Genomic DNA, 19,000 nt, shown 5'->3' with positions numbered 1-19,000 from the left:
TAATTTAGTAAATTGACTGGGTACCAATGATTCATAACCAAATAAATGTTTCATAGAAAAGGTACTTCCCAAGTACAGCAAATTTTGAAGCAATATGAGAATTAGTGGTATCACAAAAATTTAGAAAGTATAAAATGGCTCAGACACCAATACAATAGTAAATGTAAAGCATTAGTCTCACCACTTGAAACACCTTGATATAAGTGAAACCCTTTTAGGTCCCTTTCCAATCTGGGGTCCTTACACTTAGGAGGGTGTAACCTTGGAGGTCTGACTCCTCACTACTACTCCTTCGTGGAGCCCGTGCAGCTCTTGCTAAGCTGACCTGTGTGCTATGATAGAAATTGTTATCTATTGCCTCGTTCACGCAGTGACTGTTCTTGATTTCTCTTAGGTCCATAATATCTTTGATACTGGGGCCTTACACATCAAATCACCAGCACGTCCACCCTTAGTACTAAGTGGAGACCAAAGAGGAAGAGCCATGCATTTGTAGTACAAAAGTAACCACCATTCCAAGGAGGGAAGCCACAAAAAAATGTATTGCCCAAGTTTGTAGAGGCAGACTTAGGACAGATGGGAGAGTGGGACACCAAATTGTAGTTTCTTACTGCACTTTTACATCAGCAGTTCAACTTTCATACAGTGACTTTTCCCTCAATTCTCAGGGTCCCAATACCTTACCTGCTTCCATTTGCTTTTTCCATTTTGCTTCTATTTGCTCTAGACAGTCACCTTATTTCTCAACAGTCAGTAGACAGACTATCACATCACCTGCTTCCCCAAAGGTTGCCTCTTTCACCCCACTTGGGTTCCAGTGGCCTCTCACACAGTGGTATCAGCCAGACCAGTTTCTCTTCTCCAGTCACTCAAGACAGTCTATAGGTGTGGGAACACACCCTTTACACAGGCAATAGCAACTCTAACCTCAGGTGACACTTAATTACCTGACTGAGAGAGAAAGTTAAAGGACCAGTAACACCAAAACATATTAATACTTAATTCACCCCAAATCTGCTATAATAAGTTCAACTTATTAAACTAAAATTTATGTTTTTGTTCATTTGGACAGCTTTGGAGTAATGTTGTGAAAGAGACATTAATTTAAACTGCAGATGTTGATAAAAAAGATTCTAGTGCTGTAGATCCTCCAGAGGGAAGCTAAGTTCTGGTACAGCATGCACAGGAATACAAACTGCCTGTTGCCCTATCACCCTTCTGCTACAGAGCATTTTGTAAGTATAATTCTATTTGAAGCTTTTCAAAAATCCAAGGAGGAGTTTTAGCTTAACCTATTATTACAGTTTGTTATTGCTGGTTCTTTAACCCTTTTCCCCTTAGACCTCCCACTGAAACTTCGCTCTTAAACGTACACTATACTAGTATGGAGAAATGTGTTACTCCAAATTCACTCAAATTCATTCATTCAAGTGATATTCTGGAATGACATTTTATTCCAAAGTTTAGAAACTGTTGGATTCACAAAACTTATTAAAACTTTTGTGAATCTGACATTCTTTAACTGCAATTTACCTCCAATATTCAAACTCTCCTTTAAGTTACAGTAGTTATACAGTTTAATAAATGTTTTTTTTAATGCATTCTGTATGTAGAGAGCACAAAGCAACCAGTCAATAACCTCCTCTTCAATAAGGTCTTACAGAACGCAAAAGGGAAATAAGCTAAGTGAAAAATGTCCCTGGTTTCTTAAAGATATTGATTCAGGTTTTTGTTAGTTAAGAAGCTAATGAATGTAAATGTGGTATTAGCCCAAACTGCAGTATCAGTAAACTCATGTAAATCAGAGAATTGCACTCTTGCACTTTCTTAGTAAATATGTTGCCTGAGCTGAAAAGCAAACATCCAAGGTGTAGCCCCTGGCTTGAAATCAAACTTGGATACAGCAAATCCATAATTCTGGATGCAGACAAATACCACATTTTCCACAGAAACATTTGATACATAGTGTGAACTTTAATTTTTATATATTCACATATGATTAAAAGTCCCCAAAATTGCATAATCTAATTAAAAATATAGGGGTTTACTGGCTTTTCTACAGGTCTGTAGGCTTCACTTATTATCATCTTTTTTTATATAGCACCCTCTAATCCATGGCAGCTAGAAACAACACTAGTGAACAATTTTGTACACAGAACAATAAATGCTCATTTATCAACATTGGACAAGCTTGCACCTGGGCAGTATGTATGGCAACCAATCAGAGTTTTGCTTCCACGGTTCTACCTGTTAAAAAAGCTAATCTCTAAAGGGTTACTATGGGTTAGGTGCATAAATGTCCAATGTTGGTAAATGTGTGTTCATATTTACCAGCTGTTATATGCACAAAATGCCAGAACTTGGGGGAAATTCACAAAACTGAAGTAAACTGAAATAAAAGTAAGAAATATTGGGCCAGATTACATTTGATGAGAAAAACATAGGGCTCATTTACATCCACAAGAGCAGAACAGATCCTATACCTGTGCTACATTTCCCCAGACAAATCTAAAGGATAGCTTATACCAATATAAAGTTGGTGTATGTTTTATTAAGTTATTAATTATATTTTACTGGAGTGAAAGTCAAACTTAAAAAGATGAGTTAACTAGCAATATTTCTTTACTTCAATTTACTGAAATGTTGCCATTCAGATGATCTTGTATGCTTTGTGTTCCCTTTTCTCTAATGAAATCCAAGAAACACTAAAAACTACCAATAAAACAAACAAAAAAAAGAACATAGTATGAAATACCTTTCAACTTACCACATCAATTATCTGAAGCAGAGTAAGTTGCAGCTCTACAAGCAAAGGCTGAGAATCGTTCACTACAGGTCGTTCAAGACGATTGTAATTCCGTAAGAGTTCTCTGTAAAGTTTTCTTTGGTACTGCCCTTGATGGGAGCCTTTAGAAAAAAACAGATGTGTATTTGTCATTAAGTACACAAAAATCAAAGAATCTCAATGAATGTATTTGTTTACCAGACATTAAGAACAGCAAGGCCCTAAAAGTTGATAGCTGGAGAGAGTGCAGAGACGTGCAACTAAACTGGTAAAGGGGATGGAAGATTTAAGCTATGAGGTTAGACTGTCGAGGTTGGGGTTGTTTTCTCTGGAAAAGAGGCGCTTGCGAGGGGACATGATTACTCTGTACAAGTACATTAGAGGGGATTATAGGCAGTTGGGGGATGTTCTTTTTTCCCATAAAAACAATCAGCGCACCAGAGGTCACCCCTTTAGATTAGAGGAATGGAGCTTCCATTTGAAGCAGCGTAGGTGGTTTTTCACGGTGAGGGCAGTGAGGCTGTGGAATGCCCTTCCTAGTGATGTGGTAATGGCAGACTCTGTTAATGCCTTTAAGAAGCAGAATATCCAAGGCTATTGTGATACTAATATCTACAGTTAGTATTACTGGTTGTATATATAGTTTATGTATGTGAGTGTATAGATTGGTTAGTATAGGTTGTGTGCTGGGTTTACTCGGATGGGTTGAACTTGATGGACAATGGTCTTTTTTCAACCCTATGTAACTATGTAACTATATAAATGTGCTTAAAATTTACTCTGTGTAGATGGCCTTTCCATATTTAACATTTTTATGGATAATGGGTTTGCAGATAACTGATTCCATACGAGGAAAAGAACAAGATGTCACTATTGGTATATGCCATTATTGAAATTATTATATTGAAAAATCAAGGAGCCAGAAAGGATTTTTCCCCCCAATAAAGGCAAGTTGAAAGCTTCAGATAGGGTTTGTTTTTTTTTGCCTTCCCCTGGATCAGCTAGCAGTTAGGCAAGTTTCATATAGACATAAATGGTTTATCTCGATGGAAGTGTGTTTTTTCAACCTAAGTTGCTATAATTCATCACATGTCCCTTACATACCACAATCGCGGTCTATATTGAAAGCACTGAGCACTGAGTGAGAATAGTGCAGTAGTGTTAGCTGTAACCACCAGTACTTGTTATAAATAACAAAGTTACATATGAGCAATAAGCATTTAAGTAGACCACAATCCAGACTATAAGTGCTTTTGATCAGATTTTGTGGGTCAGATTTTCTTCTTGATTTTTACAGCATAAGATTTTGTAGGATCCATAAGCAGTAATGTAATGTCAGATCAGATAAAGTTGAATGTATTTTTTTTCACCAAAAACTTGTGGGTAGAACTAGATAGAATAAAACAGATCATGCACTTAGGTATACCCAAACCTGTGTTAAAATTTCATGTAAACCACACAGAAAAAAATTCACCTTAGATGCTAATTTGTGCTAGTTCTTTAACAATAATGGGAACAATCTCAAAAAGAGGAATAGATAAGAAATTACCGAATAAACACACTACAATCAGCAGCAATTATTAGAGGGGCAATTATAACGGAAAGGTTATTGTTTACCAAGAGCAAGGTCAAACCATCCTGTATTTAAGACAAAGTAGCCCTTCTCCATAGTTTTTGCCTCATTACACCCTGAAAGCTAGAAATACTAATGAAATCTATAATTTTCAACTTTGTAAAGGAGAAGGAAATATGAGAAAGCTAATAACACTTCATTACATGCTTGTGCAGCATGCTGAATAGAATTAAATGGCGAGAAATGGCTGATTATAGTTAATGAGGATTCAAAGCATTTAAAAAAAAAAAAGCACTTGACATGGTCTTTATTTTTCTTGAATTTTGTCCTTGTGAATAGTGTTTAAGGTCACTTGAATGCATCTCAGTATGCAGTAAGAAAGCTAGCAATAGGACAGGCTTACTGACTCAGCACATAAGGGGATACAACTAATCCCCTGCTTTGTTGTCTCCTACGACAAGATATCTTGACGGCATCATGAAATATCCTGAAGGGAAAAAAATAGATCTATGGTACAACTGCTATTTTTTTAACTTAGCGACAACAAGAGAATATAAATTCAAGATGTCATCTAAACTGAAGCCTTTTGTTAAAAATGAAATGCACATCATTGCTTCAGTCCCAATGTAGACATTACAATTTTTAAGCCTCTCTTTCCCAGTGACAAGGTAGTATACAATATGACCAAAAGTATCCGGACATATATTTATCCTAAAGTATCAAGGCAGTCCATCTAATAAGACATATTCTGTGCTGGACCGGCATCCAAAAGCAATGACAGAAATCATTTTTCATAGTGAGCATAGGGTTTTTTGGATGAACAAACCTTACATCATAATATACAATGCCAAGCGTCATTTGAAGTGGTGTAATGTTCATAGGCCATTGGATTCTGAAGCAGTGGAAATGGCATTTCCCCACCACCTGTTGGTCTGTGTGAGTGGATTTGGCATGTGCCAAAAGAACACTGTCTGCCTCGATCCATAATGCTGAGTTTGGAAGAGAATGAATAGTGGTCTGTTTTCCATGGTTTGGGCTAGGGCATATCCATTGAAAGCACACCTTAATGCCACAGTGCACAAATAATACAGCTTACTCTTTAGCACAATAATAGCTCCATGCACAAAGCGAGGTTTGTAAGAATGGCTTTGCTGATATGGAAGTGGAAGAACTTCATTGGTCTGAACTTATGTGGGATAAACTGAAATGCTAACTGCCAGTAAGGTGTATCTAGTATAAATAAATCTAAAGCAACTGGACTTGATAAGTAATCATTTAAGACATTTCACTACTCATCCGAGCAGCTTCTTCAGTTGAACTAGTTGCTTTAGATTTATTTATACTAAACCTCTTGACCATTAAAGAGGTTGGTTAGAGGTTGCTACAATCATTATGCTCTACCTTCTTTTAGACTAATTGCACTGTAAATATGACTGATGGCTAGTGATGCTCTAGAATTTTGTCATGTGTTTTGTTTCACCAGAAAAAAATAGAAACAAAAATCAGCAATGGCAGCATTAGAATTTTGCCATGCATTTTGTTTCATGCCAGGCATTATAAAAATTTTTACAGGCATTTTTATTTTTGCCTGTAACAACGTGGGAAAAAATGTCAGTTAAAGCCAATATATTTAAAGCAAAAAACACCCACAGACGCCATTGCATTTAACAACATTTCAGTGAAATTTTGCCATTTATCAGCGCCATGAAACTAATAATGGTACCAAATTTGTTGCAAGTACATGCAGAAGAAAAATCAGGGAATGTTGACTGGTTCCATAGTTCACCAGTAAACAATGCTCATACATAGGGTTTTAGTATCATATGATCATAAATCTTCACAGTCAACAAACAAGTATCAAATATATATTCTACATCCCCTGCATGTACACTCCTAGTCAACATGTATAGTATGTGTGTGATACAACTCCCAAAGGAAATATGCTGCATAATAGCACAATGAATAACCAATGCAGTGCCGGGCCAAGCACTTACTGTGCTCAAGGGAGGACGCCCCTCTCATCATCCCTCCCTCCCGCTCCTCTCCCCCTGAAATAAAATTCCCCACTACCCAGCTAACAGCTTTGCACAATGAGTGGCATTGTGGGGTAGAGGAGGAGTGGGTGGGAGTGGTAATGAGTAGGTTTGGGAAGAAGCTGGACAAAGGATTGAATTCCTGGGCTGGTGAGGAGCTATAGAAGGACCAGAACACAGGGTAGGCAAGAGGAAGGTGTACATGCCTAGCTCCCCCCCCCACCATTGCGCTCCAGTCACATGCCACTTCTGCCTATCCCTAATTTAGGCTCTGAACCTGACAAGCCTTTACGTGATGATCCAACTTATTTTCCAAACGTTTAACTGGAACAGAAAAAAATGCAAAAGGGTCAATTTAAATGACATTTTGTTAGCCTACAAAAACGTTACCTATGTTTTTATAAAAAAAATGTGTACAATATGTAAAAAAAAATATACACACTTCCCTATGTTGTATATGGATTTATTTAATGATGTGACATATAGTATATACCTCAGTAATTACTGCAGTGCATTAAATGTGCAGAATATTGTTTGCAGTTATGCATTGCAGTTTGCATTATGAAAATATAGAAACAAACACATACATCTAGACAATAAAAATAATCAGTAGTGGTGTATTATCAACACATATTATTTCCAAAAATGTTTTCCTTTGCAAAAGGATTCTGCCCCAAGCTAGAATTTTTCATAGAGGGGCAAAATACGAAACTGTATTGAAAACCTTTTAAGGGAGAAATTAATATTTTTATACAGTGCTAAAATTATATTGCTTGCTAATTTCCCCACAGTGGGAAATCCATTTTAGGTAAGGGACCTTGAGAGAAATTTAAATGCTTTAACTTTTGGAAAAAAAACTAGTCAAGTAAGAAAAAAAAATCTAAAACTGTTTCCCACTGAACTCCATATTTCATTAATTGAAAAAGAAAAAAGGACAGGAAGAATCATTATCATTCATTTTAGATATAGTAAATAGGGCCCTAAGTGTTTCAGATTTGCTCACTATTTTACATAAGTAGAATTTTGAAAAATGTATGAAGCATCAGCGTTCATGCCCAAACATAAGTAATCCATAATGCATTTTTATGTGCTTTGATTTATTGGGTTTGATGGGGCAAACATGAATATACAGTTTCTTGTGTTTACACAGAGCAGTTTTATCATGTAATCTGCTATAACTGGCAACCAAACCCCTGTGGATTTGTACATGTTCAACATGAATGGTCATGTATGTGTGGAGCAGTCCAAGATGATTCTGATAGCTAAATATTCACATTTTAGTTAACCAAACAACCAATATACTCAATTCCATGTTTTTTTTTAAATTTTTTTATACCAAATCTAAATTCTATATTCCTTGCAGTAAACAAATCAGGTGTGTGGTTGAGCTTTTGAGCCCAGGGGCTACCTACGTATTAAGGAGACCTTTCCAAGTGCAGGTATGGGACTTGTTATCCAGATTACTCGGAACCTGGAGTTTTCTGCACAAGGGGTATTTCCATAATTTGTATAACCATGCATTGTTTGCTCAAAATCATTATATATAAAATCCAATATAATTGTTTTGCCTCCAAAAAGGATTAATTATACCTACTTATAATTCTCTGTCTTACTTTTGCAGAGAAAAAGATAATTATTGCAAAAATAATGTAAATTATTTTCTTAAAATGGAGTCTATCAGAGAAGTACTTCCAATAATTTTGAGTTTTCCAGATAACAGATTTTCGAATTAAAGATGCCATGCCAGTACAAACCTTTTGCATAGGGTGGCACCCTGATAAATAATGCTCTATATATGCTATATATGCTATGGAAATTATAAATTACAGTGTATATGGAAGTGACTTTACTTGCATTAGATCATGGTCTAATAAATATAATAGTAACATAGTAACATAGTAAGTTGGGTTGAAAAAAGACATACGTCCATCACGTTCAACCATAATGCCTATATATAACCTACCTAACTACTAGTTGATCCAGAGGAAGGCAAAACAACCCCATCTTAAGCCTCTCTAATTTGCCGCAGAGGGGAAAAAATTCCTTCCTGACTCCAAGATGGCAATCGGACCAGTCCCTGGATCAACTTGTACTAAAAGCTATCTCCCATAACCCTGTATTCCCTCACTTGCTAAGAATCCATCCAGCCCCTTCTTAAAGCTATATACTGTATCAGCCAGTACGACTGATTCGGGGAGGGAATTCCACAACTTCACAGCTCTCACAGTAAAAAATCCTTTCCGAATATTTAAATGGAACCTCCCTTCTTCTAAACGGAGTGGGTGTCCTCGTGTCCGTTGGAAGGGCCTACTGGTAAATAAAACATTAGAAAGGTTATTATATGATATCTAGTAGAATTAAGTCTAAAACAACTGGACTTTTCTGAGTTTTTCTTGGAACATAAACTGGGTGTAATTAGGACTCTACATCATCGGGCTGAAACTGTGGCATCCAATGCAGAGGCCAAGGAGAAAGAATATAAACATCTAAAAGGAGCTCTGAAAACTTGTGGGTACCCAGACTGGGCCTTCATCAAAACCAAATCAAAGACCAACAGAAAGACCAGACCTACAAACAGAAGGGAGGAACACAGCAGGCGAAACAACATAGTCATTCCATATGTTGCTGGAACATCAGAAAAACTTAGGAGAATTTTCAACAAACATCGCATTCCTGTGTTTTTCAAACCCAGCAACACCCTGAGACAGAAGCTGGTGCACCCGAAAGACCCAACACCCAAGCACATGAAAAGTAATGTGGTCTATGCTGTCCAGTGTAGTGAAGAGTGCTCAGACTTATACATTGGGGAGACAAAACAACCTCTCTGTAAGAGAATGGCCCAACATAGGCGGGCAAACTCCTCAGGACAAGACTCAGCGGTCTATCTACACCTCAAAGAAAAAGGTCACTCTTTTGAGGACAGTAACGTGCATATTTTGGACCGAGAGGACAGATGGTTTGAAAGAGGTGTGAAAGAGGCCATTTATGCCAACCTGGAAAAACCATCCCTGAACAGAGGAGGGGGCCTGAGACACCGCTTGTCACCAACATACAATGGCGCGTTGACATCCTTACCCCGGCAGTTTCACAACAGTTCACACTTCCAGTCATGTACTTTGAAGGATTAACACCTTCATCAATGAGAATCTTGGTACCATTGTGATTGGATCATACCTTCTTACACCTGTCAGTTTCAGCTAACACCTAACTGAACAAGTTCAATGGAACCATTGTGATTGGATGTCTGTGACTCTACTACCATCAAGAGTTTAAATACCGGGGAATTCCCTACCAGTCATTTGAACTGAAGAAGCCACTCGGATGAGTGGTGAAACGTTTTCAAGAAAAACTCAGAAAAGTCCAGTTGTTTTAGACTTAATTCTACTAGATACTGTATATCATGACCTGGATGAATGAGAATCTTCATAGACATAGTTATTATATGATCCCCTTATATATTTATACATAGTTATCATGGCCTCTTCTCCAGTCTTTCTTCATAACTTTCCATACCCTTTACCAGCTTAGTTGCCATTCTCTGGACCCTCTCTAACTCAATAATGTCCTGTTTGAGCACTGGAGACCAGAACTGAACAGCATATTCTAGATGGGGCCTTACCAGCGCTCTGTAAAGGGGAAAAATAACCCCCTCCTCCCGTGAATCTATACCCCTTTTAATACAGCTCAAAACCTTGTTTGCCCTTGCAGCTGCTGCCTGGCATTGCTTGCTACAGCCAAGTTTATTATCTACAAGGACTCCAAGGTCCTTCTCCATTATTGATTTGCCTATTGCAGTCCCATTAAGGGTATAAGTGGCTTGCAAATTTTTACATCCCAGGTGCATGACCTTACATTTATCCACATTAAATCTCATCTGCCACTTAGCCCCCCATATTGCCAGTTGGTCAAGATCCTGCTGCAAGGATGTCACATCCTGGATAGAATTGACTGGTCTGCAGAGTTTTGTGTCATCTGCAAACACTGATACATTGCTCATAATACCCATAAATGCTCATTTATGAACAAGTTAAACAAAAGTGGACCCAGTACAGAACCCTGAGGGACCCCACTGAGAACCTTATTCCAAGTAGAGAATGTACCATTAACAACCACCCTCTGTACCCGATCCTGTAGCCAGTTTTCTATCCATGCGCAAACGACTTCACTAAGACCAATAGACCTCAGTTTAGAAAGCAGTCGTTTGTGGGGAACGGTATCAGATGCTTTGGCAAAATCCAAATAGATTATATCTACTGCATCCCCACTGTCCAGCTTCTTACTTACCTCATCATAAAAAGCAATTAAATTGGTCTGAAATGACCTGTCCTTCATAAAGCCATGCTGATTACTGCTCATAATGCCATTCTCCATTACATAATTTTGTATGTGATCCCTTAACAAGCCTTCAAATAACTTGCCCACCACGGATGTCAAACTTACAGGCCTATAATTGCCAGGCTGAGATCTTACTCCCTTTTTAAATATAGGAATGACATTCGCCTTCTTCCAATCCCTAGGTACCATACCTGATGAAAGCGAGTATGAGAATATCAGAAACAAGGGCCACTGTAATTCTGCCCCTAGCTCTCTCAGTACCCGGGGGTGTATTCCATCTGGCCCAGGTGCCTTGTTTACATTTATCTTGTGTAACCCTTTAAGCACCATATCCTGTGTCAACCACTGCATAGTTGGAATGGAGGCAACAATGGGACTGGGTGGGACTTGGCACTCTGGCTCCTCTACTGTATACACAGAAGAAAAGAACTGGTTAAGCACATCTGCCTTTTCTGTATCCGCTGTAACCATATTGTTACTATAACTCAATGGGGCCACACCCTCAACCTGCATCTTTTTACTATTAATATACTTAAAAAACTTTTTGGGGTTAGTCTTGGCCTCGGCCGCGATGCGCTCCTCATTTTCTATCTTTGCCTTCCGGATTGCTGTTTTACAACACTTGTTATAGTGTTTATATTCATTAAACGCAGCTACTGTCCCCTCTGACTTATATTTCTTAAAAGCTTTCCTTTTTTCCCTATTAACTTCTTTACCTCAGAGTTAAGCCACATAGGGTGATTCTTAACACTTCTTCTTTTTCTTATTAATGGAATAAATTGAGAACAGTAATGATTTAATATATATATATATATATATATATATATATGACTAATGTTAGATTTAGGTTTGTGAGTTTCTTATAGTGATTGTATTATAATGGAGATAATATTTGTTGAATCAAGCTATATTATATTCTCAGTGGTTTTCAGAAAAGATGCCAGCATGGAAATAAGATATGTTGATTCAGGGCTGTTGAAACACTTTAGGACTGGCCATGTGGCTGTTTTCTATAATATAGAAGCAAGGTAAATTACATGTATTGTATGCCTTGAACTTAATTACAGATTTAAAAGAGCTTCCATGCTATTTTTTCAATTACATTTTTGACTAATACCTTTAGGTGTTTTTGTTCTCAAAAAATAACCAACTATTTGTGTTTTGTTTTGCAGTGAAAGACATTAATAAATAGCATCATATCAGAATCCCACAAACCTGCAGTTTCTGCCCTCTTGCCCATGACAAAAGTGCCCAGCAGTCAGTGTTCTAAGTTTATGTCTCTTGCCGTAGCTCTGTGATTAGTTACACCTCATAAACACAGCAGCAGCGACCTAGGTTTGTTTCCCTTCATTTCACAATGTACATGTTCACAATGTAGTAACTGAGCAGTACAAACAAAAACAGTAATGCGATTTTTTGTGGCTTCTTTTAGTTAAATATCAATTTTCATGTGTCTTCAGCAAATCCTGAAAGAGCATCAATCAGTCTCTAAATTTACAGCTTCAGTAACCAACAATGAAGCACTGGAGGTCATTTATCAAGGGGCACATCACTAAAGTTGGTGTAAAATCAACAAAGCAATTTTCCACTTTAGAACACATATCTTCCTGCTGATTTTAAATTGCTAATAACATCAGCAGTATCTTCCCTTTCAACTGCATATTTTCTTCTAGCCTAAAAGACAGATACAAAGGTGCATAACCTAAAAGTAACATTCCTATTTATCCATGGTGTCTGAGACAGTAAAGGGAAACTAGACCATGCCAAGCCCAACTGGAAGTGGGGTAGTGCCCAGTCTTGGCAAGGAAGTATGTCTTTAATATCAAGTTTGATATTTAAGAAGCATTCTTAAAAACTGACATTGTCCTAATTTACAAGACCCTGGTCAGAGATCATAGTCTAGCTGTTAAAACACCTACTATAGCTGGGGTCATTATGTATTAACAAATATAACTGATGGTAAAATTAGGCAAACCCATTATTATGCCTGTGACCCGTTTAGTTACAAACTCAGTTTAATCCAATCATTGCTCACTTCTCAACCAGCTTTCCTCAATCTGACCAGTAAGACACCCAAGGATCCCAAATCTCTACTGTCTTTTTATCCCTGCCTCACTCCAGGTGCAGTTTATAACCTATGCTGGTAAATTAGCATCAGTAACACCTGCATGTCATGCAGTGCAACACTCAAAATATATCGTAAACAAAATTTTCCAACATGCATTCTCAGGCCTCACCAGTGATTAGTGGCCAGTGCCAAAATCTGAGTGCAGTTCTCCCTATCAATTGTCAGTAAATAAAGAATACTGGCCTGCAAAGGCAAGTTCAAACAGAACATTCCCCCAATATGTAGTGGTAGTTGTTTGACCAATAAATCAAAGTAGCTAGTCAAATTATCTTTCAAATGCTGGTATATTTCATTTATTGAACACTCAATATATAGCCATTACCAGCCAGCCAGGCCAGGGCTGCTTTAATAAATAGGCAACAGGGCATTTGCCCAGGACAGATGGCCCAGCATCAGTCATTTCATGTGCAATAACATTTAAATGAAGAATCCTCAAGAAATTACAGACCCCTCATTTAATTCAGTCCTACCATAGTGATGTTATTTAATTTGTTTTTTTACTTATTAATTTACTTATTAATTACCAAAGGAATGATTACATTGATGGTATTTATTATTCAAAATGCCCTGGACCTCATAATCTTAGGCAAAACATTTATACATTAAAAAGCAGGGGGACTGTTATTAATTTAATTTTAAGCAACTTATATGACAAAGTTTTCCTGACAGTCAGGGAAGTGTTAAGGTGATACTGGCATATTTCTATGAAAATCAATATGTTCCTGTTAATACTATTAGCAAAGGAGGGCCACAATATTACTTTTCTGTACAAAGTTATTGAACTTCAAGACAGCACTCCAAGGAAATTTATTAAGGGTAATTTACAAATGCAGCCACAAGTGTAAAAACTTATGCAGCCACAGTGAAAACAATAAAAGAAATGTGATTGGCTGTTGGTGGCTCCGCCCACTTAAAAAAACCTTGAATACGTAGTCATCCAGTGACTGACTGTGCAAAGTTTGAGAAGCCTGGCATCAAACCAATAAAATTCAATGGGTAAAATCTGATTGGGCTCTGCCCACTTTTCAAAACTAAAACTGCAATCCCCTAGTGACCAACTGTGAAAAGTTTGGGGACCCTGGTGTTAATACTGTGAGAAGTTGAATTTCCCCATTGAAAGTCAATAGGTCAAATCTGATTGGCTGTTGGTGGCTCCACCCACTTAAAAAACCAAAACTTGAATACGTAGTCACCCAGTGACTGACTGTGCAAAGTTTGGGAACCCTGGCATCAAATCAATCTTGAGCTGCAGTTACCTGGTGTCTAACTCTGCAAAGTTTGGGGACCCCGGTGTTATTACTGTGAGAATGGCAGCAGGTTAAATTTCCACCAAGTCAATAGGTAAAATCTGATTGGCTGCTCACAGCTCCGCCCATTTTTGGGCATCCAACAATCATCATATTTTCATTCAGGCTGAGCCCATGACTATGTTATTCAAGTTTGGGGAGTGAAGCCTCAAAGCTGTAAGATTGGCAGCAGTTTCAATTTTCCCATTAAAGTCAATGGGTGGAATTTGATTGGTTGTTGTTGGCCCCTCCTACTTTAGCTCATGTTGCTGTTTAATTTGGGGTGACCCCATGATTGTGTTATTCAAGTTTGGGGGGTGTAGCTTCAAACCTGTAAGAGTGGCAGCAGTGTGAAAATCTTCCCTGTCAAAGTCAATGGGAAAATTGGGGTGTTCAGAGCGGCGCCATAAAAAGACGGGGGGCGGGATTGCTTAGAAAAGCACAAGCAACCTGCTCCGCTATTGGGCGAAGAAGTGTGGAGAGTTTCCTAAAACTGTAGGAGGAGTAGCGTTTAGAAAATGGGGGGCGCTAAGAATAAGAAGAAAAAGAAGTAGCGGAAGAATAAGCTGGTATGTTGCGTTTTTCAACCCAACACAATAAACAAAAAAACCCTCTAATCCTGTAGCAATTATGAATAATATATGGTGCTGGTTTCACCTTGGTGTAAAAATTTATACTATCTGTAAAAATGGCCCCTTTATTGGAGCTCCCTATAGATCCTCTCAGGTCCTTGTCTGTGTTTTAAATGAGGGGTGGGCATGTCCTAATGGTCCCTGCCAGAAGTGCAGTAGGAGGGGAATAGTCAATTACAGCCCTGCAGTCACACAATCAAACACAGGCTTCAGTTCCCTATCAAGTTAGCGTAGCTGCTGATTGGTTCCTATCCTACAGTGCAGTGTGCAAAGCGCCACCAGCCCCGCTGCACAGCCTGAGAAAAGAGGGAGGAAAAGCGGAACAGATGAGTGGGACTAGTAGGTATCTTGGAGAAATTTATCACCCCAAAACACTACTTTTTAAAGCACATTCCTTCTATATATAAATGAGTTCAGTTCATTTGCACTGAATGAATGAAAGGTACACCATTTAAAAGGTAGTTGTGAACAAACTTGCTCCTTGAATTTCCATATAGCTATGCTAAGCATCATTATGCCATAGAACAAAGCAGAAAAATGAAGCATTAAAAAGTCCCAAATTGTTTCCATAGCACAGAACTGCCATTTTTTGTAAGATGCTTTGGGAATTCAGATTTTTTCCCATTTTGTGCATGGATAAACAGCAAAATACCTAAAATGCACATATGCTATAGGTACAAACATGATCTCTTGACAAATCTGTAAGGGAAAAGATCACAATGCATAATTATTGTACTACTATAAGTGTTTTGTACAATGTATTTTAAACACAGATTTAAATTTCCTGCTAAATATTCAGATTTCATATATTTACTGTATATATCTTAAAAGCACAGTGGTTTTGTTAGCTTATCATTTCCACTCTGTAAACTGAATAAGTTGCAGGCTGTTGCAAGAAAAGTGTATCAAATAAAGATGATTCTTTCAGATAAATGACAGCAGAGCAAAGCAGGACTACATGTTCCTGTGTATGGGTATTAAATCTGCAGCAGTTATCATGACCGATAGGTGCTCTGTCTGCATCAGTGGTTTATATACCTTCATGCATGGGAAACAGATATGGTGTTTGTTATTAACTTATTAAACCATTATGTACATAACATGTTGCAGGTACAACAGGGAGACATACAAGCAAATGTTTATGCCAGGGCTAAGTTGGCTGAAAAACACCAGTCAGTTTCTGTGTACAGATCTGCACAATGGGCTCCTACCTTTCATTTGGCACAATGTAGTCACACCTCTGGCACTCACTTAATATAAAAATCTTTTTAACATCAGAGATTTTCACACTTTTTAGGTTCAGTCCCCACAATGTAATCCAATAATTGGTGGAGACCCCCTTCAGCCACAGTAAAATAAAACACGGTACTAACTGCCACTCTTCTATACTTTCTTGTATATCCGCAAACTACCCAGTAATTAGGTATTAGCAATGTAACCGCAATCGTAAACATTCAGCCTAGTTTGAGTTCAGATCAGCATAACAGTATGGGATCTAGAAGTTACTAGGTTTTTAAAAACCAGCCATCAATCCTTCTATTAATTCCAGTTCAGAATATAGTTCTTTAATTCCAGAGGGAATCAATCCTAGCAGTTCAGTAGGAATAAAACATGCTTTTTTACAGAAAATGTAAAATATGGTAATGTATCTGGGATCTCTCTGGGTTGGAACTACATTTTATGGTTCCTGGATAGATATTCAGTAATGTGTGCCTCACCAGTAAAGCAGCAGTGATGTGTAATATTTAGAGTTATTTGGGGATTTATATGTATGAGGGATGCTGGGGGAACACAGAATGGATATCCCAGCTATAACCCTCCAATACACACATACAGACACACACATACAATATATAACACAAACACATATATATATATATATTCAGAACTTACCTCCAGGTAAGGTCAGTATCACAAATATCCATGGGCAAAAGGCATAGGTTAAAAACCCAAGACACTTCTCTAAAAGCATTGTACAAACAATCCTTTCTTTTCCACGTTCAGACTCAAATACTTGTCAGTTTAAAGCACAAAGAAAACGGCAGAAGCTCCAAAGAACTGATACTCTAAACTGTTGTCCAAATATAACATCTTCATTCAAATAGAAGTAAAAGCAGCAAAGCATTATGTCCTACAGGTGACATGAAGTTCTTGTTGTGGGAAATTTGGAAAGAATTCAGTCCCAGATTCTGTCCATGTCCTCTTGTGTGCACTTAGACTTAAGCAGATAAGAAATAAGCAGAACTCATACAGGGAGAGAAGATGCCAGTGCTGAGAGATGTTGAATCCAGTGTTCTGTGTGTGCATGCATGTGTAGGACTGACAGAGGGGAAGGGAGAGGATGGCAATATGTGAGAAGCTAGGAATGCAGAAGACTGCCTGTACACCTCTCACAAATGAATTCTACTTTTATTTGTTGTGCTGTCTCTCTTCAGGTGGGGCCACTCTGTTTTACTGCTGGCATCACAGTTCAAGGAATACACAAGCTAACCCTCACAATTCCTAACCCTTTATTTAACAAAAGTGTCCATGCATGTTTATAGTGTACTGTTTGCGAATGCATGCAACCTTTGTTACTGTGTAGAACTGCCTTTTAATTTTGAACATGTTTTCCCCACTCCTCAATTAGCACTGCAAGCATGGGGGTTGGCACAGGGACTCTGTTTTTAGAAACAGATGGCAGAAAACTGCAGGAATTAATGTACGCTGGAAGTCAAGGTGCAATTTTTTTTTAAAGAAATGGTGGGTTGCGCTTGTTCTTGGCACTTTGCACCTTGCCTTCCACATCATAATTGAGCTCTTGTAATTTCTGTCCACAAAGTGTCTTTCACCATATGTGCTATTTGTTTTGAATCACCACATGTGGTAATCTGTAAATCTCTGCCCTCTCTACTTTAAGGCTAATGTCAGACAGGACATTTTGTCACTTGTACCTAGAGGAGTAGAAAGGTTCATTTACTAGGAAGGTGCCAAATGTTAGGCTCCCCCAGTGATTGTAATCACTTAACTGATACCCCTGGGTACTTGCGAGCAAGCATTCTGCCCTTCTTTTTCAAAACCACGGATTCGCGGCAGATTTACGTGTTTTGCCATTGGTGGATTGTTTTGCCGAAGGGGCGCCAAAATTTGCCACAGAAAAATTTGCAACAAAAAAAAGTTTTGAGCCTTTAAAAAAAGTGTTGTTGTTTCTAAAGCTAATGTCAGATTAGTTCTTTTGTTTGCTGGCATTACACTGCCAATGGCAAAAATGACAAAACTGTCTTGTTGCTGCAATCACCATTTTTTTTTGCATTTTACCAACTGTGTGGGACATTTTGTGAATAGCTGCAATCCATATTTAGAGACCTGAAACTTCAAAAGGGGTGGAGGGGAGAGTCTTGTAGGTGTCTCCAAGGCAGGGACTCCCAACCTTTTCTGCCCCTGAGCCACAATCAAATAATAAAAAACTTGTAAAGCAACACAAGCATGCAAAAAGTTCCTGGGGGTGCCAAATTTGGGCTCTGATTGGCTACTGGTAGGCTCTATGTGGACTGGTGAACAACATGTTGTTTGTGAGCCACTGGTTGGGGATCACTGCTCTAAGGCATGATGAGGCTTCCTGACGTTCCTTAGTGCAGGCAGCAGCACACCCCTGGGCACAAGTGCTCTTAGAATGAGCAATAAGGGGTACCCTTTAGTGTTCTTGCACTGAGGGGTGTTTCTGCCTGAGGTTTCTTAACTCTCTGCCTTATGGCTGGAGCACCCCTGCTTGAAGTTTTTGTTTTATAAATCTGCCCCATTATTTCAGTATTAGTACACAGTGAACTTATATACCATTTCAACACACTAAACATTTGAATAATAAAGACTCCCCCCCCATTATCATTCATACATATGTAACACTGCCAAAAGTAAATATCTGCTTTAGTAAATATTAAATATGTTTATCATTATCATTTAGAGTATAGGTTGTTCATTTAATACACAGGTATTGGACCTGTATTAGATACTATATATTTATAAATATTTATATATTTAAATACCCCAATTTTTAAATGATTGTATTCGTTGTGTAATGAACCTGAATTTATTTTTCGCTTTATACAGTATTACATGAATTGTAATTCCACAGTTCTGGTAACATCTGTCAATCTGCCATTAAATATGCCTTCATGGGTGGTTTAATCCACACTAAAAAGCCAAAAATAACTGCAATAAACCATTTAAAAAGAGCAATGTGTTTCCTGTG

General features: G+C 38.1%; 1 protein-coding gene across 2 annotated transcripts in view; it reads right to left on the bottom strand.

Moving 5' to 3' along the window:
* The window catches only part of LOC100487782 (neuronal acetylcholine receptor subunit alpha-7), a 69,273-nt gene extending 52,121 nt beyond the window's left edge, over positions 1 to 17,152 (bottom strand). The window contains exons 1-2 of one of the 2 annotated variants that reach the window (XM_031903408.1): positions 16,666 to 17,152; positions 2,768 to 2,907 (exon numbers count right to left, since the gene is read on the bottom strand). In XM_031903408.1, the coding sequence (XP_031759268.1) occupies positions 2,768 to 2,907; positions 16,666 to 16,744 (219 nt within the window). In that variant the 5' untranslated portion in view covers positions 16,745 to 17,152. Of the gene's footprint in view, positions 1 to 684; positions 706 to 2,767; positions 2,908 to 16,665 lie in introns of those variants that run through there. The other variant, XM_018097385.2, reaches the window with a different exon arrangement.
* Positions 17,153 to 19,000: the final 1,848 nt, after the last annotated feature.

The sequence above is a fragment of the Xenopus tropicalis genome, chromosome 1 (assembly GCF_000004195.4).
Source record: "Xenopus tropicalis strain Nigerian chromosome 1, UCB_Xtro_10.0, whole genome shotgun sequence".
In the NCBI taxonomy this organism is placed as follows: Eukaryota; Metazoa; Chordata; class Amphibia; order Anura; family Pipidae; genus Xenopus; species Xenopus tropicalis.
Note: the sequence above shows the minus strand (reverse complement) of the source record. Positions and strands in the feature narration are given on the sequence as shown.